A 26,854-nucleotide genomic window follows, 5' to 3' on the forward strand; every position below is an offset into this window, starting at 1 on the left:
CTAAAATTAGGGGTTCTGACTGCCGCAAAGAGCGATGAGTGAGCAGGTTTGTCTGAGTTACCTCCAGATAGTTCATAGTTAGTATTTATTTCCTTTATCCAGAATCTGGGGTAAATCTAATATCTTATCCAAAAACTTTCTGGCAGTTCAGGTCAAGCATTGTTTTATTGTATATTTTGATCTTCTTGCATTGCTAGATTTTTTTTTTTTTAAAGCTGAAAGAAAATTAATGACCTGAACAATTTTTATTCACTGACCATGGAAAATACTTATTGCAAGAACATTATACTAAAGTAAAAGATTGCTAATATCCTGGGCTTATCATATATATTAAAGACATTTACATATTTTTCACCTTTTAAAAAGGAGAACAAGATCAGTTCTATGCCACCGCAGTACTGCAAAGCTATTCTGCTTGACAGGCAGGCAAGCTGCCTAGCTGCAGCTGTCTTAAATCATGACTTCCCATTTTCTTAACTCAGGTGGGAGCCATTTGAAAACCTTCACAGAAGTTAGCAATAGCAAATCCTGTCATAAGCATCACATGCTAAGCTGTACAGGATGTTCGGCATCTCAAACAGTTTGAAGCAATTAATATGTGACTTTCTAGTTCCCATGTCAAGTGAAAATACCATAATTGAATCTTCTTAGAAAACATCTGTCTTTATTAAGTTCAGCCAGCATATGCAGGTGTGTCAATTAACTATAGGTATACTCTAATCGGACCCTACATTGAGTTGCTTCCTGAGCTTCCTCTCTTTTTCAGCTCTTGAGCCATGCCCAAGTGCAGTTTTGGACAGGTTTTTCTGTGACTGTAATTCAGGGTTTCTCAGTGTATTTATACCTGGGTGCACAACAAATGTGTAAGAGGAAGTTTAATTTCTGTCCTCTTTTTTCCCCTTCAGTCGGCCCAGGTATAATTCTGTGGCATTTCTTAACTGAAATACAGATGGAGAACATGTCACTCTCCATGAATAGTGTTCTTCATGAATACCGATTTTTAAGTCAGATATTGGTTTTATTGAAAAATAGTGCGGTCCAAAGTGACTGGGAAGTGAACATGTTTTATTCCAATATAATGACAAAGAGCAATCCTTGTGCAAGATTGCAGCATTTAGATGTAATCAAGATCAGTGAGCCAACCACTTGAAGACAATCATGGGAGCTGGTGAGCTTCACTTAAATCTGATAATGGAATTAGCTCTTATACTGCCTTTGACTGGTGACAGGGACCGAATGAGAAAACTTCAGCTGAGAAGTATTGATTCACCTGTGTACTATGGATGTAACAGAGATAAAGCTAGATCCCTCTGCTGAGATGGGATGAACTGTTCTGAATGTGATGTTCCTGCTTTCCCTGGCAAAGAGGAATGTACAATTACTAAAACAAGCAATGCCTTGCACAGCTGTCTGTTTTTAATAGTTCTGCAATTCCTATTTAAACTGAGTAACACTATTGCTGGTATCTCATATCTACCTCACTACGTTACACAGAATTAGAAGATGTTTCCCTGCAGAGCATAAGCAGGAGCACAGCTGCCGCTCACTCTCTGCTCTAATGGAGAGGGAATGAAGGGAAGATGCATTCTTCTTTAATTTGAAATTGGGAGTAATTCCACAGAAATTAATGGAGCTCCCCAGCACAAGATGGATGTGAAAGAAGAGCCTGGCCCAGAGGTTATAAATTAGGTGTAAGTGAAATTCAGAGAGAGAGATTTGTGCAGTAAGGAGCTATATAAAAATAAAATGTATTCTACTTGACTGGCTGAGAACAAAAATGAATCAAAATATTAATGAATACTGCAGACTAAGAAATAACTTCTGCTTCAGTGCCTCTTTCTGTCTCTCCTTCTGCTAGTTTCACACTGGTTGAGGTTATTGACAAAGCTAACTGATATGATCTCCTTCTTCATGCAAGTGATTAAGGGAGCCCCTTCAGACATAAATTATAATATCCCTGAACCTGGAAGGAAAGAACATACTAAATACTTATTTAAAATAAACTCTGAATTATAAATCTAACTCATTAAAAAGAAACCACAGCATTCTAATTAAATGTGTGGGTCTTTTTGTTTTGGCAAATTCCTAAGGTAATTTCAGGTGATGCTGTAATTGTATTGTTGTGGTGTATGCCAGATATTGCACTCCACTAATAACCAGCAGTCATCTCAGCCTGAAGGGAATAGGGAAGCATAAAAGACTGTGAATCAGTGCTTCTAAAAATAGACCCAGCCACCCTCTTCCTCCTCAACAAAAAATATAAGAAGTTGAAAAGGACGAGGCTGATGAGAACAAAAAAGTAGCTGAATGGGGAAAAGGGACATTTGCAAAGAAAGTATCTTTTCTAGAAAGTGGTTCTTTCTTGCCTGTCTCTCTTGCCTGCACTAAAAGAAGTGCCCTGTGCTGATTTAGTTGCTGGAGCGGTGTTGAGATGCTAAGAGAAGTCGTATAAACCTAGAAAGATGCAGAAAAATACAGAAAATCAGAAAGCTTCTTTAGCTGGAATTGATTTTTATTAAAAATTTTCTCTGCAGTGAACTGCTGCTATCCTCTAAAAGAAAAAAAATGAGGAATGGCTCATGTTCCAGTCAGATATTTGTAGCTGAAGTTCATCTTTTGTCCTGTGCACTACTACTGTGTGTTGATTCCTATAGGATATACTGTTCCTCTGGAATGAGCTGACTGACTGTTCATAGGAATCATATGCTCAGCAGACACTGAAGTTTTAAGTTCCCTGTAAACAGATGTGCATATATAATTATCTTTAAGAACTTGCACTGTGTGACTGTCTTAAAATATGCGATACACCCTTGGTGAGACAAAAAATTTTAATTATTTCCTGTTTTATTTCAAGGCTACAGTTGATTAGTCTTTCACATGAATTGATTTTCTTCTTCATAATACATGACCATATGCTTCTTCATATAGCAATGCTTCCACTTCGTTGGCTCTGTGGCCTGATTGCTCACTGGCTACAAACGGAAGTGAGGCGCGCGGTGTTGCACAAGCAGGGTAACAGAACCTGGTTCCCTTTCCAAAGTCAGCTGAAAGCGACTTTGCTGCAGAGGTTAAATATATCCACTTCACCTGGGGGGAGTTTTTATTACTTCTCTGTAGTTTCTCTTGCTGATTTACACTTGGAAATGAGAAAAGAGTAGGAATATATCTTTTTACAGTAACTAATTTTATGCCTATTTCAGCAGTTTTGAAAATATACTTAAGCAAGCTTATTAAACAGAACCTAATTTTCCTAATATCCCAGTTGTGTAACCAATGCGGCATCTTATATTATGTGCAGTAACTTTGTAAAAATGTTTCGAAGTCCTAGCTGACAAGGTCCTTTATGAGTAATGTTTAATCTTCTTAGCAGGCAGAATGATTTTTTGTTCGGCCTGGATTTACAGAAAGGGTAACCAAATTAAACACACATGATTGAGGAATGGTATTGCTGGTCTTCTCAGAATTCTCATGGTTGGTTAGAGAAAAGTTATCTGATCCTTTTCATATTTGGGAAATGCTAGGAATGCTAGTGTTATAATTTCACTACAGTGTTAATCTGGATAATTGGTTTAACTGAGTGAGAAACAGGTTTACGACCTCTGTGATCTTCTGAACTATTCAGAAATTTACCCACCCTCTTGTTTGGGGCAATATTGGGGTGCCTGAACCTGAAGGAGTGTACTGGATTGTTTTGGAGGACAGTTGGCTCTGCACAAACTCTCCACTTTCAGAACAAGCAACACGCAAAACTATAAAACTGGGGAACCCAGGTAGTCTAAATTAGAAGCTTTTCAGTACCAGTAGCCAAGTTATGGATAACACACAAGCAACATCCCAAATTAACTTTCTAGACAAGAAAGATATTAGTACGTTTGGCACTATGTCCTCAAATCACAGAAGGATTTTCTTAATTACTAGAATTGTTCTGTGCCACTGGAACATTAATTGCATCTTCCGCTTTCATATAATAACCAGTGTTTGTGCTGTTCATTAACTTGGCCATCAAAGTTTATGTGCCAGTTTGCAGTCTTCTCTATTACACCCATTTGGTTATACTTTCCAGAAGTGCTGGGGCTTAGGTTAAGCACTGCGCCCTAACTACCTTTCATGAACTTCATTTAACAGCAAAAGTCCACAAAAAATGCTGCAGCTGCTTGAACCAGTGCTTTGCTCCATCTCTAGTCCCAATGCCACACTTTAAATATTTTCGTGGAATTCACCTGCCAATGAACATGTCCAGAGCTTTTCACCATGCTTTCCACATTTGGCCATGGTTTCCACAGTTTATCCACTCCTAAATTAACAGATTACCTGTGTCCTCTTTGCAGATGAAATAAACTCATCCTTGTCAAACCCAAGCACACAGCAACTTTTCCAGAAAAAATGGTGTCATCTTTCAGAGAAATATAACAAATATGTGAAAAGTAGGGGATTAATTTGTAATGCTACTGATTTTACATTTAAATAACTCAGACACAACATGAATAATCAAATCCAGAAATAAATTAACAGATAACAAAATTATCTGTTTTTTGGGAATTTCCTCCAATTCAAATAAAAAGAAAAAAAAAAAGCACAAACCATTTATTTGAAAAAAGGGGTGGTACGTAAGCATTGAGAACAATCGACTTTGTCAGTAGATAGCACTTTTTTAAAACTTAAAAAAAGAAGAATGAACTTATGGTTGGTCTATTTTTGGAATATTTGCATATACTTTTTAGTTCTGCTCTGATTTTTCTATCTATAAAATAGGAATAATATTCCTTTGTCTGGTTTTCAGCTCTTGACAATTGTGTTTTCTTCGAGACGTGACTGCTGAAAAAAATCTGGGAGTTTTTCCTCCCTCTGAATGGTGCAGAAAGAAGTTTTTAAAAAATCAAAAGACAGACATGGGAAAACACAGTACCGTATTTTATATTTTTTTAAGGGAAAAGTGAAGTCTATAATATTTGAGATTTAATTAACTTTCTTTTTACATTTGAAGGCATCAATAAGGTCCTTTCTCTTAAACAAAAAATTCTTCAATGCAAATTCTATTTCCTGCATTGCTTATGAAAATGACTATTGCAATGAAATTTCAATTTCTGTTTGATAATAATGTAATAAATATGATAAGCCTGAGAAATCTGTCTTTTACCTCCTTAACACTACGAAGTAGAAAAAAACGGACTTGTAGATTTGGAGCCAACCTAGTGAATTTAACCACTTGCTTACTTGATCTTTACTAAAAACAAACATACATGTGGGTGGATGTATAAGCATATTTTAATGCAATGATATCTAAATGACAAATAAACTAAGTGTTCCAAAACTCTCATAAAGATCATAAAGATAAAGAGTTAGGATTAGCAACATGAATCTAATAAATGTGGATTAGAGATAATTTTTTGGTCAGTTTACAAGGCAACCTACATCATTCCTTTGTAATTCAATTCAAATGGCCTTCTCTCCTACTGTCTTAATATATTAGAATATTTCAAAGGACTCTAATCTTCCAAACCATGTACCTGAAGATTTTTAAAGAAAAAAATCAGGCATAGGTCTTAATTTTTTTTTAATCCTGCAATTTTTCATGATGATGTATCCATTATCTGTTAATAATGTTCATTCAAGGAATTTTGTTTTCAAGGAAAAAATGAGTATAATAAGAACAGACAATAGAAGGATATTTGACATACAACTAAAGTAGGTGCCCCAAATTTTCAGGTCAGTTGTCTGTTATTGGAGTTTATAGTTAATTTTTAGGCTGGCTTATTACTAAGAACACACCTTTCTGGTTCATTTTAAAGAGCTGGCATTTCTGTTCTTGCAAATGTAATGAAAATGAGTTACCTAGGTTACAAGAGATCATTAGTATGTGAAATCTAGATGACATTTTGTGTTGGGTCATTAACAACTGGCTCTTGCTGCAAATAACTCCCATAAAGTGCTTTTAGAGTGTCTTTTGCTTTAGTCACCTTGTAGTCTATTAAAAAGTGTCTTGAGGTTATGAAGTGTGACCTGTGACCATGAATTCAATGTTCTTTCACAGGATCTCTCCAACATGAAATTGAAATGCAACAAAATATATGTGGCAAATAAAACACACTTTTAGAAATGGTACTGCGGTACGCAGTAGGTAGGTGAGAAAGGCCAGCTGAAAGCAGTCGATGGAGATGATGGGATCAGAAGAAGATGCTGTCAAAGAAAGTCCTCATTCTATTGATAGGACTGTCCCTAAAATGAACTTCAGTCAGCATACAGCCATTCTCATCTATTACACATACAATTCATTCTGGCAGATTTTATTTTTCTTTCATCCTTGCCTCAGTCTTTCCGAAGAGTCTGATGTTCCCTGGCCTTCTATTAGAAAAGTCTAAAAATGACAGATGTAAAAATCCTAAACTCTGAAGATGGGATTAAATTGCTAATGTTTAAACAAGTTGTGTAGGCTTTACAGTGAGTAGAAAGACAGAGAGAGAAAAAAAACCCAAACATTTCCTCAAGGCTATTTATCTCATTCTAAGTTAGATATTTAAAGTATTTCAGAATTCTAAAGCCAGAAATGTGAAACTTCATTGCCTTGTTCATGGAAGAGGCAAATAACATAGGCATGATTTGCATTTATGCAAGCTGACTGTAAATAATCTTTAATTTAAATACTTGTTTCTGTCTCTCTGTCTTTCCTGTTGACCTACATGGCATAAGGTAACGGAGTCAGGCTGCTGGTTTCACATTGATTATTCACCACTAAATAATATCTAGCTTTTGGCCTCCTGGAGAAATGGGGTGCTTTTCTCTCCTTCAGCTCTCTTTTCAGCTCTCCAGTAACCAAGGGCTTTTTTTCTACATTTTTGCTGGTTATGTACTATTCAGGTAATATTTTAATATAAGAAGCCAGTCTATTCTCATAGATTGAAAGATGGATATCATATTTATCCTGATGCTTTGCAGAAAAATGCTCTATTTATGTCTGCTGGAAACTACAGCAGTATATGCACAATGATTCTATTTAAGAATCCACCCTCCTTTTGCCATACAGTACCTTTTTTTTCCTTTTTTCTTCCTAATATGTATACTGTGTCTATCACAGGTCTTTTTCTTTCTCATTGGGAAGCATTCTGTAATAAAGATGCTCAATTTTGCTCCTTCAACCTTCTTATTTTTAAAGGATATTCCCTTCTATTCAGACACTATGAGATTTTATTGTTTTATAAACTGAAGCAAGAGTAAATATTGACCCTTGCTAAAGAGTGGATTTCTGTTTGTCTTCCATAATCTGCTAAATAGGCTGATTGATTTTTGGCTTTCTGGAACTATGACACTTCACAGCAGCTGAGAGAGTCTCGAGTCTGATTTCTGGTTTCCTGTCAGAAAAGCTAATGCCATATGTCTAGGAAATGTCCCAAAATGCAATGTTTGCAGAAAATAATTCAACACTTACTTACTATATAATTTAGGAAATGACAGCAAAACATCATCCAATAAAACATTTAGAAATATAAGTTAATACCATGCCTTTCCATCTGAAGATCTCCATATACATTACAGCAATGCCATGATGTCCATTTTGCAGGCCAGAAGCTAGTGGACTGCAAATGGAGCCAATGAAGGCTCAACTACACACCCAAGGATTAACTAATTACCCTACAATTAGCATCTGAGGAATAGATTTAAAGCTTTGTTGGATTATGAAGATGTGACAGTTGTAACTCAGAGTTTGATGTGCACTTTCACAGCACTTCACGCTTGCTTATGATGAACACAAGTCCAGATTTCATTTTTTTCCAGGAAAAAAAAGCACTGTTGAGTTATGGTTGGAATTTATTGTAATAAAATAACATAATTGTAATAAAATAAAAGGGGATGGTAGTGAAATCATTAAAGGGAAATCCTTAAGCTCTTATTAGTTCTGCATTTTTTTTATGAATAAGAATTCTGGAACAACTCTTTAGAAGTGCTAACCTCGCTGAGTTCACTGCCGCAGGTAAGACTGCATTCCTGGCAGGAACAAGTTGAATGGGTAGTAGGATTTAAAAAGGAAAAAAAAAATTGGACATCAGTGTTTTTGTTTCTTCCTCCCTCACATGTGCCTTTTTAATGACTGGGATATAATTTTATCAGAGAACAAAAAAAACTAATCTGAGAGAATGCAATTGTCATAGACATTTCAACCATTATCTGAGACCTAAAGTCTGTCCATTATAAGGGCAATGGACTAAATGAACACTCACTGTCACCTAACTGGCGTTGCAGCAACAGAGATTGTTTCCAGGAAAAAGACAAATTAGAAAAGCAAAGCACATGCAAGAGAAAATCTGCTCCCTTGCTAGTTCCTACCATCGAATTGTCTGAAGCTACCTGTCCTTCTCTTGCCTGGAGAGGCCATCTGGAACAGAATAAATGAGACTTGAATTTCCAGCAAGGCTGACGTGCTCAGTTTGTACCCTGATAAGAAAATCTGAATGTATTACAAGTGAAACTTGAGAGCTGACAGTTCCAAAAATGACAAAACAGCCTTTATTGTCGCTTTATTTCAGTGACAAACATCTCCACTTTTCATTTGCCCATTAGTGTAGTGTAGGGCTGTTTTTATAGAGAGAGATATATATACCAGCACATAGCAGTTTTTATAGCAATAGATACCTGAATAAAGGTTTGGAAGCAGGGTCATGACTAATGAACAAGCAGGAAGGGGAAAGAAGGGGTAAAGGGGAGGAAGGTGCTAATATGCCAGTGTCTCGCTCTTGTCTGTGGTGAGAGATGATCAGTTTTTTTGTGATGCTGGTATGGCATACCACCTTACAGTACACTATTCTAACCATAGATCCTAAGCACAAACAAAAACATCCTATCAAGCAAGTCAGTAGATCCTCCTGAAATACAGAGTAGGCATTTAAAAGCTGTTAATCTATATTGTGTAGCTAGCATTTCTGTATTCAGGTACAGGAAGTTCTTATGTTATTTTATGAAAGTAAAAACCAACCACGATTACGTGTGAAAAGCTATTGTACTCCCTGAGCCGAAGCCAAAGGATGATATTAACCTCAGCAGCTTAGCTAAGTAAGGGTGGAACAGAATGGATGCCTAGATGCTATGGAGACTTGCATCCTATTTCTGTGTGTGGCCTTCAGCAAGGTGATGGGGCAGACCTCCAAGCCCAGAGGAAAGAAGAGCCAGAGGATGGTCAAACTGCCATAAGTGAAAGGATGAGGCAGGCTTAAACATCCTTTTTTCACAGGAGACAAAAGGAGAGAACTGGAAGTGGAAAGGGACAAACTCTTCTGTGACAGGAACTTGGACGAAAAGCTGGATATGAGCCAGCAATGTGCACTAGCAGCCCAGAAAGCCAACCGTATCCTGGGCTGCATCAGAAGAGGCGTGGCCAGCAGGTCGAGGGAGGTGATTCTGCCCCTCTACTTTGCCCTTGTGAGACCCCGCCTGGAGTACTGCATCCAGCTCTGGGGTCCTCAACATTAGAAAGTTGTGGACCTTTTAGAAGGGATCCAGAGGAGGGCCACTACGATGATCAGAGGGCTGGAGCACCTCTGCTATGAAGACAGGCTGAGGGAATTGGGGTTGTTCAGCCTGGAGAAGAGAAGGCTCTGGGGAGACCTTATTGCAGCCTTTCAATACTTAAAGGGGGCTTGTATAAAAGAGGGGGAGAGACACTTTATAAGGGCAGACAGCGATAGGACAAGGGGGAACGGTTTCAAACTGAAAGAGGGGAAATTTAGGTTAGATGTTAGGAAAAAATTCTTTACTCAGAGGGTGGTGAGGCACTGGAACAGGTTGCCCAGAGAGATTGTGGACACCCCATCCCTGGCAGTGTTCAAGGCCAGGTTGGACAGGGCCCTGAGCAACCTGGTCTAGTGGGTGGCATCCCTGCCCATGGCAGGGGGGCTGGAGTTAGATGATCTTTAAGGTCCCTTCCAGCCCAAGCCATTCTATGATTCTTCTGATCTCCATTCTTTAGGAAAAGGAGATGCCACCTTCCTTTCTCCTCTGCATCATCCTGACTTCAACATGCATACTCACGTATACCAATAGACTTGGAGGAAGGAGCAGCCTCTAGACACAAAGGTGACCCAAGAGTAAGGGGGAGATCATGAATTTGAGGTTTGGCACCCAAAATTATTTCTGAACAATAAAATGCTCTGACCTTCCTGGTTTTTCTCAGCTGCACAGAACATAGAGCAGGACCAGGCAACAGCAATCATGTGCCTTGGCTTAGACTTCCTATGCAATCCTACTTAGTGTTTTGCATTTGCTGGGGCTAAGAGTGCATATATATTCAGTTACTGTAAGCCCTCCTAATGTCCAGCCAGTTACAAAATCAGCTGTGTGGCTTTTAAGTCTGAGCCTTAGACATAGCTCCTCTTTTTAAGCTGTTGTTTTACAAGCAACCTCATCGTTTGAAGTTATTACCTTTTGTATTGTTTCGTGTGTGTGCTGAACACAGTGGTTCGATCTGAACCGTAATCTCTAATGTCCAATTTATTTGGTAAAGCTACAATAATTATAGCTTTGGGTAATACAGATTCTTAGTTGCTGATCCTTTCAAATACAAGTATTTAAAAATGAACATGGAACTGATCTAATCATAGAAGTCACAGCATGGCTCATGGATTCCAACTTCATAAATAATGCTGGGTAATAAATTTGCAAGTTATTTAGCCCTGCTTCAAAATGTAAGACTTCATCCTTACTGTTCTGCTCTGGGGGCAGGTTGTCTGATAACTTCCACTGAAACTTTGGCTTGCCATATTCCAGATCTGTGTGGCCCAACAGCTTCATAATGTGGCTCCTGTATGTGTGAAAGAACCTCTCTATTATGCCAAAAGCAGTAAATAATTCACAAATTTCAGTTCAGAGCTAGAATGTTATTTTACTGTGTTCCATTAACAGAGTTTTTATTTGCTTGTTTAACCTGCTGTGATTGTTTATACTGCAAAATGTTTAAATGTCCATAATGGTTGGGATTCATTTAACTGACTGTGCTGTCCCAGACAGAAGGACTGTGTCAAGCAAGAGGGTGGATACATTTGCTTCTCCATGACACAGAAACTCCTCAGCTTCTGTGGTCAGCAGGTTGGGGGTTACTGAAACCAGAAATTCAGACAGAACCATTGAGTCCATCAGTAGTTATTAAATGTATCTCCTTTGAGTTTGACTAATTTTTCTCAAACCGCATTAATATTTGTCCCCTATAAGTCCCTGTGGCAGCGAGCTCTAAAATTTAATTTTGCATTGAATGAAAATATACTTTTTTTTGTATGCTTTAAACTTGCAGCCTGATCATTTAGTTGGAGGATTCCCAGTTTCTGTGTTTGGAGGGAAAAAAAAAAGAATAATCATTCACTGATTACGTTGTTCTAGCTGTCTGATTCAAAACTGAAGTGTCCTGACCCATTTAGTTTCCCTTTTACGAAAGCCACCCGCAGCTCTGCCTGTCTTTTTTCACTTTTCCTTGTACCCTTTTAAATTACACTTTTTGGAGGTGCAATGATCAGAACTGCAACCATAATTCATCCTTGAAAAAGAGAAGTGTTTTATACAACACTTAAAAAAATACATTTCCTACTTAATTCCTGATCTGTCAATAAAACCTGTGAGGACACAAACATCAGAAAGTTCCTTGCAGGACTGCAATAGCATATTTTCTGGATATTTTCATCTCCACCTTTCTGCAAATCCCCTATGCATCTAGGATAATGAGAACAGCCCTGGAAATTTGACAGTTTAGTGTCGCCTCTTAAAGCATTTGGGTCATTTAAATTCTTTCTAGACTTAGCTGAACATAAGGAGCTCTAAAATCATCAGCTAAGGATTTTCAACTAAGCCACACCGAATACAGGAATAACTAAAATGAACATACGATTTTCAGGAAATTAAAGCTAGAAAGTATTTTCTGTTGAACCACAAATATTATAAATTACTAATTTTATTTTGTGTTACAGGACTATTTATTTTCAAATGCTTCTTCTGTTCACATATTTATTTGTGAACTTCTGTATTTACTGAAACAACAATACAGGAAAAAGAAACAGGAAATGAAGAAAACAGAGATCATGGAAGAAAGTAAGACAACTAAAAAACAATCAGTGAAAGCACAAATATCACAGCAAGTGCACTGAAAAGTACCTAAGTAACAAAACTAGGACCGAAAAAAAAAGGAAAAGAAATAACTAGAAACTTGAACTAACAGACCACATAGATCTTGGGTAACTGTGTCAGTGTTGGTTGGTTGCTCTGGGCATAGTTTCTCCAATATAAAGTTTTTCCTGTGACTTTTTGTTTGCTTTCCACAGAAGTTAAGTTGCATTTTTTTTCCCTTGGGAGAACTGAATTGGAACCTTTTATTTAGGCAATCAGCCGGAAACTATGGGGAGGGCACCCAGTGATATGAAAAGGGCAGCGGCAGAAAACCCCATGACAAACAGTGAAAGAAAGTGCTAACTCCGAAGTAAATCAAGTGCCCATGTTATCCTAAGTATAATAGGAAAAAAAGTAGAACAGAAGGATGTTAGTCTTGCAGAATAGTACACGGTAACTTAATTAGGTAATCTCTGCCTTCCTACGCTGTCAAGTCCTATTCTCTATCATCACTAAAACTCAGAATTCTCTTCAGAGAGGTGTGTTAGCCATGGAAACTAGCTGATAAGTAAGCCAGAGAAAATGTTTACCTTCCTATGTGGAAGGTATTACAAATGAAAAGACCTTCTGTCCCTATCACAAAACATATTTTCCAGATTGCCTGTATCTGATTGCATTTGCATTTGGTACCATGTCACTAATCCTCAATTTAAATATAATTTCTTACCCATTCTTTGGTCTGTTTGATTCTCTCCAAAAATGTTGTGAAATGCGGAACCTCTTTCCCTTCTATCCTTTCATTTTCTCTTCTTCCCAGTTTGTATTTAATGCTTGCAATGTCATTCTACCAAAAGATCTTGGGGAAAAAAGTAGACACTTGCTCAGAAAATGTTCAGATTCAAGAATTTCTCTAAGATGCTGTTCTTGCTTTAGGTTTTTTTAAATCCTTGTTCCTAAATAAATTGACATGTATTTAAGACCTGACTGTTGTTGGTTATATTTGAGAACACAAAAAAATAATTTCATAACCACGGCTCATAAGAATTTAATATTTCTTACTGCTTTTACCATGGGAACTTGGAAAAATTGATCTTACCAAGTTTTCCCTTGTGAAAAACTCTCTGAGCAACAGTACACAATTAGAGCATCTAATCAGTTTTTGTCAAACGATTTCCACAGCAGCTTTTGGTTGTTCTTATTACGCATATGGAGCTCCATGAACTTCATTTTCTCATTGTGTTTCAGATCAAGGTAAATTACCGGCTTTGAGAAGCAGATGAAAAGACTTATATCTTTGCAAGCTGTAGATGTGTGTTTATGTATAAATATCTATCATGGAAGCACCAGATGCTGAAGGTAGGACAGGCATAAATTCCTGATGTAGGGTTTATTTTCATTTTTCATTTATACAGACTGTAGGGCAATCCTAGGGTTCTCTTCTGTGACTGGGACTTTTAGGCACCATTGCAATACCAATAATAAATGATGGGAGCAGATGGCTATCCTAAGACCGCGTCAGAGTTGTGCAGGATACTTGTTATTTGGTTTTTTTGGGGATAGGAAGCATACCACTAGCAGAAAAAAATCTGTAGTGAGCCTTGGAGACCCTCAGATAGTCGTACAGACCTAGATCAAGTCTCAGGTTGCTGTAGGTCATGCCAAAGGCTATTTTAACCTTTTTTAGCCTTATTTCTTGGGACTGATGGCCTGGACACTGGAAAGGAGGTCTCGTGGCATGACACAGCAGATCACCACTAATCTATAAGCAGTCAGACATACTTAGAGATGTACTGCAAGGAAAGTTACCCACAGAAGTAAGGAGTTTTAGCTAACTCTAACAAAGGTACGCTAGAATTGTGATCCAAAATCTATTTTAAATCTAGAGCTAAATATGATTTAAAAAAAAAACAACAAAACCTTCCAGTTTGGTATTCTTCTTATGGTGTCTGGAACATTTACTGGAATTTGTAACTATTTCTAGAATTTCAAAGACTGGGTGTTTGTTGTATCAGGTATAATACATATAGCATCCTTTCTTCCCCGAATGTCTCACTTCCCCAAGGAGTAACTGCAATACTGTTATAATCTTTAATCTTTTTGCCAAACATACTTTTATTGTCAGTTCTTGAAACTCTGAGAGGTTGGCACATGCTCGGTGGGGGCAGAATCTTTAGAATTTCACTTGTTCTAAGAAATCAGCTGCATTTTTTCAAATGCTTACTATTTGGCAACATTTGAGATGTTCATGCCCATGGCTGAGCAAACAGATGGTGTAAAAGGCCACTATTTCTCTTTCAAAATGTAGATAATTTAAATTATAACCAAATGGTCTTGCTGTTTTTCTCCTGGAGAGCAAGAGAGCTGAAGAGTTTGGTGGATTTTTGCTTTCTGTTTTTTCTACATAGAGAATTTTTTCCTAGGTTTTGGAAAAGTTCAACCTAGGGAAGACACTTGACACAGAATTTTTTTACCTTAATAAATTAACGGTTACTTAACTTATAAGCAACTAAACAGACATTTTGTAGTGGGAAGTATAAGCAACAACAATGACGGTCAGTATCACCGTCTCTACACAACTGTCAATACATCACCCTCTGCGTAAATGAGATTGTATTCATGAAAATACATTTATTAATTTTAGCACTCCCTTTTTGCATACCATAATCAGAACAGTGGCAAGATGACACTTTAGGAAAACTGTAGACTATTATTTAGGTTTGCAGTACACCAAAAAGTGTTTCTGAGGACAGTAGCATTGTTTCAGCTCTTAAGAAGGTTCAAACTATTTAAACACTGTCTCACAAACTAAATAAAGCTGGTATTGAGAACTGAACAAAGCAGTGGAATTGCACCAACTGTAACCTTTGCTAAAGTTATCTGTGACTTGTGCAATTTCTAAATGAGACCACAACAGAAAGCTTAATCGGAAAACATCTGTCTTCTAAGATGTAAGTCTCTACTGTCTCTTAAGTCTGTTTAACAAATTCTGATTGCTTTTTTCCTAATTGCAGTAGAAAGAGTAGGACCAGATTGTTTCTTTTTATATATGCAAAGGAATTGCATCTCTGAGGATAAGATTTTAGCCATGAAAAACAAAGCAAAGTAAAAGTCCTCAAGCCTTCCACAAAATCTTCTATTAATTTATTTCACCACTGGAGTGATTAACAGCCGAACTGCATGATTTAGTTTTGTGCTCTGATTTTTAAGACTTGAATGACGTCTTTAAAAGTGAGGTTAGGGAAGCAGTCCGAGAGTGTAAGCTTAGCTTGCAGTCTGCTCTTAGGATTTCTTAGTCACACTCCTTGTTCAGAAATGTTTTAAGGAACAGCTATTACTCCAAATGTAGCAAATAGAGGTTTCAGACTAATTCTGATGTCAGTAGTTCAGGCCATTTACATTCTGATTTCTGTAAAAATAGTATTTGATGTTAGTTAGTGGTTATTATGTCTCCTTTCACATTTATTTTTCACCTGTACAAATCACAGTGAAATAACTCCCATGATGATACCCAAATAGTAAACCTACTTTTTTATCAATCTCTCTTCATACTGCACTTTTACAGCAATACAAATATCTTTTATTGGCACATTATCCTTGCTATGTAGATTTCAAACAACTATGCACACACCATTTTAAAGGAATCTGTATATGATCTAATGCAAGATACTGTCTTTTCCACATAAGATGCTTACAACGTTATGGCATAGCAAATAGTTGCATCCATGACACAGAAAAATTTATAAATTGTCTACTCTCAAAACGATAATCCTTATTAAATTCACTTCACTCTTTTTAAGATACATGACAGCACTGGTTAAGACAATGAGTGTTTTCCCACAGTAATGATTATTTGTGATTCTGGATATCTCATGTACCTCTGATAACACGGAGAATAATCACACAGCCTAGTTAACTAAGGTTCCTTATGCCAAGTAGAGTCTGTAAAATGTAGATGATGTGCTTCTTTCTCTCGGTTGATTATGTGAGAAAGCCTAAAGTTATGTGCCGGGATTATCCCCTCTAATTGCACAGGTCTCTTTACTCTCTTTAACTAATATCAGTACAGGACTGCACAAGAACACGTGTTCTGTGGCTCTGATCTGTGCTATGGGGGAAAAGGCGAGACGCATACTCAGCCACAGTTCGCTGATGTGTAATGTTTTGATAATGGTGTATTTGATCATACGATACTCTGAAACGTCAATCCCCTGCTCCTACTGATTTTGGTAAAGACTTATCTGTAAATCCAAAGGTGACAATTAATTCTTTTATTTACTCTGTCTCCCTTTATTTGTCCCTTTCAGTACTACAGAATTTTGTTAGTGATAAAAACTACTAACTGCTCTGAACTGACTCTGAGAAACTGATTGAACACAAGTGCTCTGTCATTGGAAAGATGACAGTTAAGACTTCCTTATCATGATAGATTTCATCAAAGTATAAAAATGACAACAGTTACAGGGCACTAAATTCCAACCCTGCAGAAGGCAAGGGTCTGCAAACGTTCTTGTTCTGTAGTAGAATGGACGCACACATATGAAGACAGACAGACGCCTGCTCCTGAAATTCTGCAATTGCCAAATTGTTGCCTAGTGTCTGTTTGATACTCACCTGAAATTAGGGCTATAAGGATTGAAATCCTCTGAAATGGCATTCTGAACTTCAGATGCATTTTCCAAGAAAAGTTTCACCTAACCTGGTATGTTCCAATATTTTGGCTTCAATGAACTGGCCTTCTGCAGAAAATTCTTGACAAATTCTTAAATAGGAATATTTTAACTTCATTTGTTGAGTTTAAAACTTAACCTCCCCTAACTACATGCTCTATTTTCTTTCATAAAATATTAATATGGCATGTAATAGTTTATTATATATTCCTGTCTCTTGACTTTATAAAACTGTGTGTTACAACTTGGCTGAGGAGTTTTGCATCTTTTATAGTTATTGGTAGATGGATATATAATGGCTACTAAATTATTTTAATGGAAGTAGCTTTCTAACATTTAACATAAGAATTTCAAAAGCACCCCCCCCCCCCCCCCAATATTTTTTTCTGATTTTTGTTTTAACTGTTACTGAGAGAAATGACTTTATTTTGGGTTACCTGCAGTGTTAAAACAACATGAGATCCTAGGGTGAGCCTCTTCATGAAAACTAACAGCTTTCCTCCCTCTTCTGTATGCTACATGGGCTAGCTTCAGAACGGACACTGCTTGTGATTCAAGATTACCATTAGAAAAAGTTGTCTTTCTTTCCATGGAGGTAATCTTTCCTAAAGCAGTAATTGAGGCTTTTTATAAGAAATGGCAACTGGATCTACTTCAAACCAAAAAAAGCAGTATCAGCTAGAAAAGTTAAGTATGAGTGAAATATGAACCTAGTTGTTACCTATTAACTTAACTGAAGATAAGAGAGTACGATTTTGCAAAATATCACAGCCTGGGAAACATATGGGAGGAATGCTGGAAGCAAAGAATACAAGGCCTTGCCTAATGTTTCATTGTTTTCACTCCACCTGTGAAAGAAAATAGATTCAAAACCCTTCTTGTTGCATAACACTCTTCTATGGTAGCAACTATAACACACTTACTTACAAACTTATTTTTGAATGTAGAACTCGGAAACTGCAGTTATTAAAAATGAGTTTCAGGTCCAAAGTTGTAATGCCAGAAGAATCCAAAACATTCTCCAAATACTTCTAATTTGACATGTGATTTAATAATGGGATTAGAACTGATGTAATGAGGTTAGGTCACATCACCCAAAACTGAAGTACATTAGTCTAGTTCTCAGTATTTACTGGTGTGAGTTTTATGTGTTTGTGTGCCACACTGAAGGACACTAACTTTCCTTGCTAAATTACAGTCTAGATCGCCCTGACACAACTTGATTTAATCTTTAATCATAATTAATCTTTATCTTAATCTTTAAAAATCTTAATCTTTAAAAATCTTACACAGACTGTACATTTTCTTGGAATTGTCAGGCCTGTTCTCGTGCTTCTTAGCCTGAGCTTTTTAACTCAAGGCATTTTAACTCCTTGTTGACCTTACAAGAAGGATTACACATCAATTATAGTACAGGATCCCAAAATGCTGTTGCCCTATATAACAGTGTTATTAATAAAAATCAAGCTGCTAAATCCAAGTAAATGAAAAACCAAAAGTACTCATGAACAATACCAACAAAGTCACTGCTACATGTAGGATTAATAATGAAACCATGTTACACTTATTTATTGATTTTTATTACTACCGTTTAGGAAAACAGAAAAGGCAAGGAAGAAAACTAAAGCAGCGATGGCAAAAGATTTAAGAAGCCAAGCCACGGGGAAGATTTCACGGAATCCCCTATGGTGAGGAGAAAGCTGATCATGTACTTTTGCCTGTGGCTCAGGGGGTTGCTTGGAACCAAGGGAGGTTTGTGGCTTGGCTGCAGTTCACCAGGCTTGTTTGGGAAACAGGTGTTGTGAGTGGGAGAGAGTTCTTGCAAAAAGAATGTGCAAGAATTGTTCTGCTTGATGGGTTATTAACTACAGCCTAAATAAGGCAGCTGGGCTGGCTTAGCTGAAACTGAAGATAAAGTGACAGTCAGCAACCAGAGAGCAAATAAACATGACTGTATTGGAATTTAAAGGTAGGGTGTAGGGAAGACACAATGATGTTGCTGTTAATGATTAAACTTGCAGAAACAAAGAAGACAATGCAAAAGCTGCGTGATTTATGCAGTACTTCAGTACTTCATTGTTGATAAAAACTGATTTAAACAGACAAATGACAAGAAAAGTTGAGACAGAATCACGCAATCTTTCTGCCTGAACAATACAGAATATGGAGGCAGCCAGGTAAAACTTGGCAATGTGTACAGGAGTATTAATTGGAGGAAAGACAGACTCGAGATAGATCATTACACAGAAGAGAAAAAACAGCTAGTTAAACAATAGTTTACTACACCTGATTCAAAGACTGGGTATGAGCAATAAGAAATAACATAAACATGCAGCAGTAAATGACCTGGAGAACAAAATGTGAGATTTTAAATTAGCACTGCAGACTGTAAAACTGGACGTTATACGGACAGCATAGTCATACGTGTATTGTTTTAACCCCCAGCTCCAACAACTGATTTATGCAGAATACCACCTTCTGCCTCCTTGGATAGTGGAACCTCTTGACGCAGCTCCAGTGATGCTTGTGTCAGGCTCAGGTTCCGCACTGGGTGAGTACAGTAGTTTAAGATACTTTTGCTTCCCTCAAGGTCTTCTGGCATTTCTTCCTGCCGTTGTCTCACAGCACCCTATGTCCACAATTATAAAGCCACAATGGTTTGGGGTGTCACTCTTTCAAATGGATGCCAGAAGTGACCCAGATGAAAAATCATCAAACCTCTCCCTCTTCCCCTATCCAAAGAAGTACTGTTACTTTTCTCCAACAGATCAGTCGCCTGATTTTATTAACAGAACATCGTCATGCACAACTGTGCCAATGCAACATGGGAAGTGTGTTCGTTTAGTTTCATGCATGTACTTCATATGGTAGCACTTGTTGGACTTCATGAAATATATGACCTTTTGGAACTATTGACAGATGTGTTGATTATTGTAGCTTTGGAGATGGTGATGGTTTTGCAGTTGTTGCTCTGGCGAGATCTTTGATTTCGTGTTTGCTGATCCATAGAAAATCCAATTTTGGATGGTTAGATTGAAAATAGGAATGAGAAGGGAGTTTTTCTGAACTATCATCTTCTTCCAGAGTAAGTTACAATTGTTTAAAAACTTTTCTGCATAAATTCCATGGCAGGATGAAATACAGCAAAGAGCAATGTATACTCAGTGGAATTTCCTTTTCTTACAATAATAAATAAATTGCAATATTGTGACTTATTCACAGAAGTGATCTACTTATTGTGCAGTAATCTTTTTACTGAAGAAATAATATTCAAAGAAGATGGAAGATGTTTCAAGTATTCTTTTCAGAGCAGATACCTGGGCCTAGTCGTCTACCACAACTGTGTATGAGTCATGCTGCTGCCCCTGCTGCGTCCTGCTGGTGGAGATTCAATTAAACATGACACATCTATCTTCTGAAATTCCATTTTGATATTCTTCCACAAACGTCTCTATATATTTAAGTTAAGACATCATTATTCCGCAGGTTTTCTCATGCTCATCACAGTAGCATTTAAAGTCTTACAAAAGTGCACCTAACAGTCTAAGCAATTAAAACAAAATTAGTACTGTAGAGCTGAAGACATGGCACTTGCTTTTAGTTACACAGAGACAGTGATGTGTACGGCACCACTTAATGTTCCTCCACACAAAAGTTAGGGCTAGTCTTAAGATTTCATGATCTCACCCTTGTCCCCGACAAGATTCTGCAGGTTGTCATTGTATTGATCTTCTAATGTCCTCCTCTATGTTTACAGCACAGAAGAAGATCTTCTAAAACAATATCAAAAACACTAATGAAAGTGGAATACCAGAGAAGCATGTGTCAATTAATACTCAGTTACTACAGTTAATACAGTAAATCAATAGCTTTAATACATAACAATAAAGCAGTAATAACACTGCATCACATATAAAATAAATTTTACTTTAATGTGAGACAGTAACAAGACATAAAGATACAGTACATTTTTGCTTCATAAACCCAAGTTCACGTCCATAGGCACCCTTTGTGTTACAGTCAGCTGAAGCTTCAAATTTAAGCCATATATGTATATAGTAGTTCAATGTTGTATTTTTATAGCTAGTTTTACACTCTGCTCAATAAAACAAATGACATACATCAAGTTAACATAGCCGCTCCTGGCAATTCAGAAACAATTTCGTGACAAAATGCATCACTCAGTCTATCCATCTATCTGATACCCATTGCAATAACATCCATCAAAATATTACTGACAAATCTCTGTTTTAGAGTGGAAGCAGCAGAATGTCTCTCTCTCCTGTGGAAACCCTCACTGGGAAATTCTTATGTCTATGCTCTGCATCAGAGTCACAATCAGGAAATTCCATGATGTGGCTATAGATTGTTCCTGTGTTTACCATATTCTACTGTACACAGAAATGTTCCTGTTCAACATCTAGCAAGACTGGAAGATAGAGGAACCTCTTTTTGATTGTTTAAGTAAAAGGTCTTTTAAGAAAAAATGGGGTTTTGTTATTACTATCACTTATTTGCATCACTACTTCACTGATTAACCAATAATTTTGTATTTCTAGCTCAGACTTTTACATGTCAAGTGACTTCAGCTTTTTACATTTATGATACAAAAATACCGATATGGAAGCCTGCAGTGTTTGGAAGCTGTTTGCCTATGACTGATGTGAAGAAAGTGATAAGGTTATCCCCTCAGCTTAAACAACTCTACTTGACCATGAGCTGTCAGCTCACGTGGTCAGCTTTTGTAAAACAAAATGAAGCTATCAATAACGCCTGTTGCATAAAAACCATAGTGCAAGTGTAGCGACTGAGACAAAATTGTATTTGGGGAAGCGGGGGGAGGCAATTCTGTATCTCCATTCTTTTTAGCCTATGTCTGAATAAACTCAACACACGTTAATACAGACCTGGAGTCTTAGCAACCGGATCCTGCTGCCATCTCAGGTGGACTCAGGCACGTCCTGGCCAGCCGCCAACCCCTTGGCACACATCTTCCCATCGGTGACAGCATTCTGCAGAGGAATGGAGAGATCACTGACTTGACCGTATCACCTAGCAACTTGTGGTAGCCAAGGTTAGTTGCTAAAGCAGGAAAGAACAGCTACCTGACGTGAAGCTTGTATTACTGACCTTTAAAATACCTTCGTCGTGCAATGGGCTTGAGAGCAAACTGCTAATGGAGTGTGTAGATTATCACATATGAACTCAGCAAATTTTAAAGTGGAAGTGTAGCCACAACTTCAGGAAATTTTTCTAATCTGCCCTGTGCAGAGCTGTTGGGTCTGCTAGCCCCGACTCCCATTGCCAACTGCTCTGCACTAAAGCAGCCGAAGTGAGAGATAACGCCTGTGGCTGCACTTGGCAGCGGGGCGGGACCGAGCGCGAAGGGGAAGAGAAGGGAAGGACAGCACCACCGCTGAAGAGCGGGCACGGGCGCGGCAGGCCGAGCACCCGAGAGGCCCGGGTATCCCGCCGTATCCCGCAAAAGGCCGAGGTGGCGTGGCGCGGCAGAAGGCATCCCCGCCTGACGGCCGTGCACAAGCGGAACGCTTGGAGAGAGGAGCCCGCTCTCCCCTCACCGCCCGCTGCTCCCCAACGGCTCCTCCCGCCCCGCCCTCACGTGGCGGCGGCGGGGACCCTGGCGGACCCCGGCCCCGCCGCCCCTGGCCGCCCCCACCCCGCCCCCCGCCCCGGTGATGCAAACGCTCCTCCACGCACCAGCCAATCGGGAGAGCGGGCTCGCTTCTCCCTGCCCTCCCATTGGCCCGCAGCGCAGGGCGGGCCGCCGCCGCAGTGTAGCGGCAGCACCGCCGGCAATCCCCCCTCTTCCCCCCCCCCCCCCCCCCCCGGCCCCTTCCGCCGGAGCGCGGGGCGGCGCGCGCCCGCCCGCCCGCCGCAGTTCTGCAGTCCGCTGCTGGCGCGCCGGGGCTCGCGCACGCAGCAACCGCCGCAGTAGCCGGGGCTCGGCGGGGCGGGGCCGGGCCGCGCCGCGCGCCTGCCTGCCTGCAGCGCGCTCCCCGCGGTGAGCGGCGGGGCCGGGCCGGGCTGGGCTGGGCCGGGCGCGGAGGTGACTGCCCGCCGGCAGCGGGGATGCTGCTGCCGCCGCCGCCGCCGGTTGTGAGGGGGCAGCAGGCGGGAGAGCGGGCGGCCGCGGCGCCCGGCGGCATGAGCAGCAGCGGCGGGAACGTTCCCCGAGCCCCGCAGCAGCGCTAGGGGCCCCTCCCCGCTCCGGCCGCCACCTGCCAGCCGCGGCGGCGGGCTCAGCGCGAAGGAAGGCAGGCTCCCTCCGCCCGCCCGCCCGCGAAGGGGGCAGCCGGGCCGGCCACAAAGCGCCGCCGCCCTCCCTCCTCGAGCCGCGGCGCTGCCCCTGCCGGCCCCCGCCGGCCCGCCCGCTCCCGGGGAGGCGGCGGGAGGGAGTGGGGGGCGGCGAGCGGAGCCCCCTCGTCACCTTCTCTCTGCCCGATCCATGGGAGGAGCGGGCCGCCTCCCTCTGGGAAGCGCCGCCGCGGCTCGCCGGGATTGAGCGGAGCGGCCGGCCGCCGGCGCGGAGGGAAGGATGCCACTGCTCCGGAAGGTGCTGCGGGTCTCCAATCGCTCCATGCTCGCCTTCATCTTCTTTTTCTCCTTGTCCTCCTCCTGCCTCTACTTCATCTATGTGGCCCCCGGGATCGGTGAGTCGGGAGCCGCCCCCTCGGGGGGGTGGGGGGGTGGGCGCCGGGGGGCGGCCTCGGCGGTGCGGACCCGCCGCCCCCGGCCTCTCAGGCCGGGCAGCGGGGAGGGCAGGGGCGGCGGCGGGCGAGGGGCGTCGAAAGGCGAGCCCCCCTGCCGGGGGAGGGCCGGGGCGGCTGGCGGGGGCCGCCGCGGCGGCGGTAACGCGTGTTAATCTCGCATCTTTGTTCCGTTGATTTCAAACGCTCTAGAAGATTCATCTGCCATGGCGAGGTAGGTGAACGCTGTTCTTGCTTCCCAAGCGGAAAAGTGAGGCAAAAAAGCAGCTCGCCGTTTCATCACGTTATAAACTAATGGCAGAAGCCAGCAAAGAACTGCAAAACTGCCTGCTAGAGTCACTTGAATGCATTCCTCTTTTAAATCATTAGTAACTGCATTAATAATAAAGCACGTGTGAACAGAAATGAAGAACCAGTTTGAATATTTATCATTTACTTCTGTCAGGGGGATCTCTTTTCACAGGTTTTACAGTTTGTTAACTTCCACTTCTGAAAGAACCACTTCAGAGAGGTGACAAACAGTTTCTTTAGGAAAAGCTACGTAAATTAACTGTCTGGGTCAGACAAAAAAAATGTGCTGATTTCCTTACTTTGCTCTTCTTCTGTTTCTGGGAGACCATCACGCTTTTTCTCACTGGATGATCCTTTCAGAACTGGTTAGCCTTACCCCTGAGCTAAGGCAAGTGGTATCCTGTATGGCGCTGTGCGATGTTTCACTGTGTTGGGTGTCTACTAGCTAGGGCGTGTTGCCCTTTTTTTCCAGGGAATGTTGACATTTTCTCATGCATTTCTCCTTGCTTATCAGGTGCTACTTAAATACCTGTAAAACCATCTTGCTCTCAGTGCTTAAAACTCCTCGCTACATCGATTTGGCCGCTGAATCTGCAGGAATTGTTTCCCATTGACTGTTGTCTTTATGCTGTTTGGCTTTCTTTTGTTCACAATCTTCTGTTTAGCTTGTAAACCCTTTCAAGGTGCAATTACCTCTCCTATACTTACAGCACCTCATACAATGTTGACATGCCTGTTTACAGTTCAAATAAATATAAAAAAAATTAAGGGATATATCATGTGTTGGAGTTCCTGAGTTTCTTGTCTGTCAGTGTTTCCCTACTGAAAGGGATGTAATTTAGTCTTGGAAGTGAGAGAATGATGCTGCTAGGGTCCATTTAGACATCTCAGTTCTGTGAGACACTAGTGCGATGTCAGAGTAGGCTTTTAAGCACAAGCAGTTGGTGTATGATTTAGAAAGCCAAGTGCAGTTTCCACATCTTTATAAGTAAGTGAAACTATTAACGTCTTGCGTAATGTATGCAGCTGGAGTTTTACTTCATTATTTAAATGTTTCTTCTTCAATGGGTGTCTTCTAAGAAGTACATTCTCTTCTTATTAAACAAGGCTTATGCAGTACCTTGTTCAGAATCAGAGCCTCTAATGATGATGCTTTCGTTCCTGACTTCATCTGGCTGCTCAGCTACTGGGGTTTTAGATGTCTGTTAGGTTTCATTTGTACCAGGAGTGAAATGAAATCGACAGTATGCACCAAAAGAATGCTTGGGGTAGGTTATTTAGGTCTGATCAACCGTAAGGAAAAAAATAATACTCACTTAAACTGGTCTCTTGCTGTCTCAGACATACATACTGCATTTAGCCCTTTCAAGCTGTGGTTTAACGATACAGAAATCTTCAGTAGTTACACAAGTTTGTGAGATTACAGCTCTTTCCAGCTACTGTTAAGTGGTGTGCTGCCCTAACTGTACGCAGTTGTGTTGTGAACTTATGCAACTTAAACAAATCAAAACCCTACAATATTGGGCTTATTCTTTGTCTATGACACTTCTTGGATCCAGTTCAAAATGCTACCATGCTGTGCTGGTCTTACTGGGAGAGGGAATGTAGAAAATAGTAAAGGAAAGGGCAATAGGAAAATTTTACACTGGTAATCTAAGCCTGTCAGCTTGCAGATGTGATGGTGATTTCCCAGGAATTTGCTCCTGGAAATGTTACTGTGTAGAATGGAGAGAAAGAAGGTCAGATATTATCTTAAAACCAATAGACATCCTGGCAATATTCTTGGGGAAAATGTAACTTGTAAAAATGGAAGATTTGCAAAAAAACCAGTAAAACCTCACCCCCTGTTTATAAGCAGCTGATTCATCTAATAATCCTTTGCTGTATGCTCCTGCTATTTGCCTATTGCAATATGTGCTTGCTCCTTTCTGTTGTGTGTGGTGGAATAGGTGTATCTAAATCAAAGCTGATTGTGTGTGGAGAGGAGGAGGGTTTAAGATTATTTACGGAAGTTCAGCCACCTTATCTGTTAGCAGCTTTTCATGAAATATATTCTGCAGCTAAGTCATAAATGATTGGTATCTGTCATAATTTATGTGTACAGACATGTTTTAGTGAAGATATTTGGTTCATCAGAACACTTTCTTCCTCAAGAAGCTACAAGGCACAGTGGCAGAGAGGAGGGAAGTTGTAATTGTGTTGTATGAAACTGGAGATGCTCCCTGGCTGTTTCCTCTTCCTGATGGTCAGAGGAACTGAAAAGGGAGGGAGAAGTTGGACTCCCAAATGTTTTATGGAGCAGCAGTGTACTGGAAGATGGGAGGGAGAAGATGTAGCGGAATGACTTCCTGAGGTGTCAAAGCTGAGTGAAAATTTGAATTCTCATGGGCTAATAAAGTGGAATTCCCTCCTAGCAAGCAGTTCACAGCTTATCAAAGGGAGGGAGATGTCTGCACAAGTAAGCCCTTAGCACTGGGAAAAATCTCAATGAGGTCATTATCACATTCCCTCTGTCCTTCGTGCTAATTAGAGAATAGAATTACTGCATTTTTTTAGCGAAATTCCAGATTTTTTTTTTACAAATGCAGTTTGACATACTGACAATTTGTTTAGAGGGAAAAATCTTAATTACTTATTTTAAGGTCTTTATTTCTGTATAATATTTAAATGTTTTTATTAGCACAATAATTACCTGTATCTCACTTTTTTTTTTTGTAGTGGCCTTGCAGAATGTTAGTTCATTGGGAAATAAAACTTTTGTTATCCCATGTATTTCAGAATATGAGGAGAGGAAAAGCATTTAAACTTCAGTTTTTCAGACACTGTTCTGTGTTTTGAGACTAAGACATAGTATTCCACATAATATAAAAATACAAGGTTTGTAGGGTTGAGAAGAATTCATACACAATGTTGGGGTTGTTCATGTGCCTCCTTTCCCCTCTTCTGTAACACCAGAAGATGGGGTGGGATAGAGATGGCTGCAACCCTACCTCAGCAGCCCAGTGGTCTTTTGATAGTCAGAGGAGCTCAAACACAGAAGCAGATTGATTTCTAGCTGCTGATGAGAGAAGACAACTATCTTTCCATTTTTCG

At 40.0% G+C, this 26,854-nt stretch overlaps 1 protein-coding gene and 1 long non-coding RNA gene across 5 annotated transcripts in view; one reads left to right on the forward strand and one right to left on the reverse strand.

Moving 5' to 3' along the window:
- Positions 1 to 3,250: 3,250 nt before the first annotated feature.
- LOC309587152 lies at positions 3,251 to 22,307 on the reverse strand. Of its 2 annotated transcripts, none has more exons than XR_014227506.1 (4): positions 21,873 to 22,306; positions 21,646 to 21,754; positions 19,218 to 20,512; positions 3,251 to 15,481 (listed from the first exon to the last, which is right to left on the reverse strand). It is a non-coding gene; the product is annotated as an uncharacterized lncRNA (long non-coding RNA). The 2 variants fall into 2 exon arrangements; XR_014227507.1 differs by lacking the exon at positions 3,251 to 15,481 and adding an exon at positions 15,488 to 17,590 and having other exon boundaries at positions 21,873 to 22,307.
- A 479-nt stretch (positions 22,308 to 22,786) lies between these two features.
- Positions 22,787 to 26,854, forward strand: part of B4GALT6 (beta-1,4-galactosyltransferase 6) — a 34,879-nt gene continuing 30,811 nt past the window's right edge. For 2 of the 3 annotated variants that reach the window (XM_082323164.1, XM_082323166.1), the window contains exon 1: positions 22,787 to 23,413. In XM_082323164.1, the coding sequence (XP_082179290.1) occupies positions 23,299 to 23,413 (115 nt within the window). In that variant the 5' untranslated portion in view covers positions 22,787 to 23,298. The remainder of the gene's footprint in view (positions 23,414 to 26,854) is intronic. The other variant, XM_082323165.1, reaches the window with a different exon arrangement.

The sequence above is a fragment of the Platalea leucorodia genome, assembly GCF_965183815.1.
Source record: "Platalea leucorodia genome assembly, chromosome: 1".
In the NCBI taxonomy this organism is placed as follows: Eukaryota; Metazoa; Chordata; class Aves; order Pelecaniformes; family Threskiornithidae; genus Platalea; species Platalea leucorodia.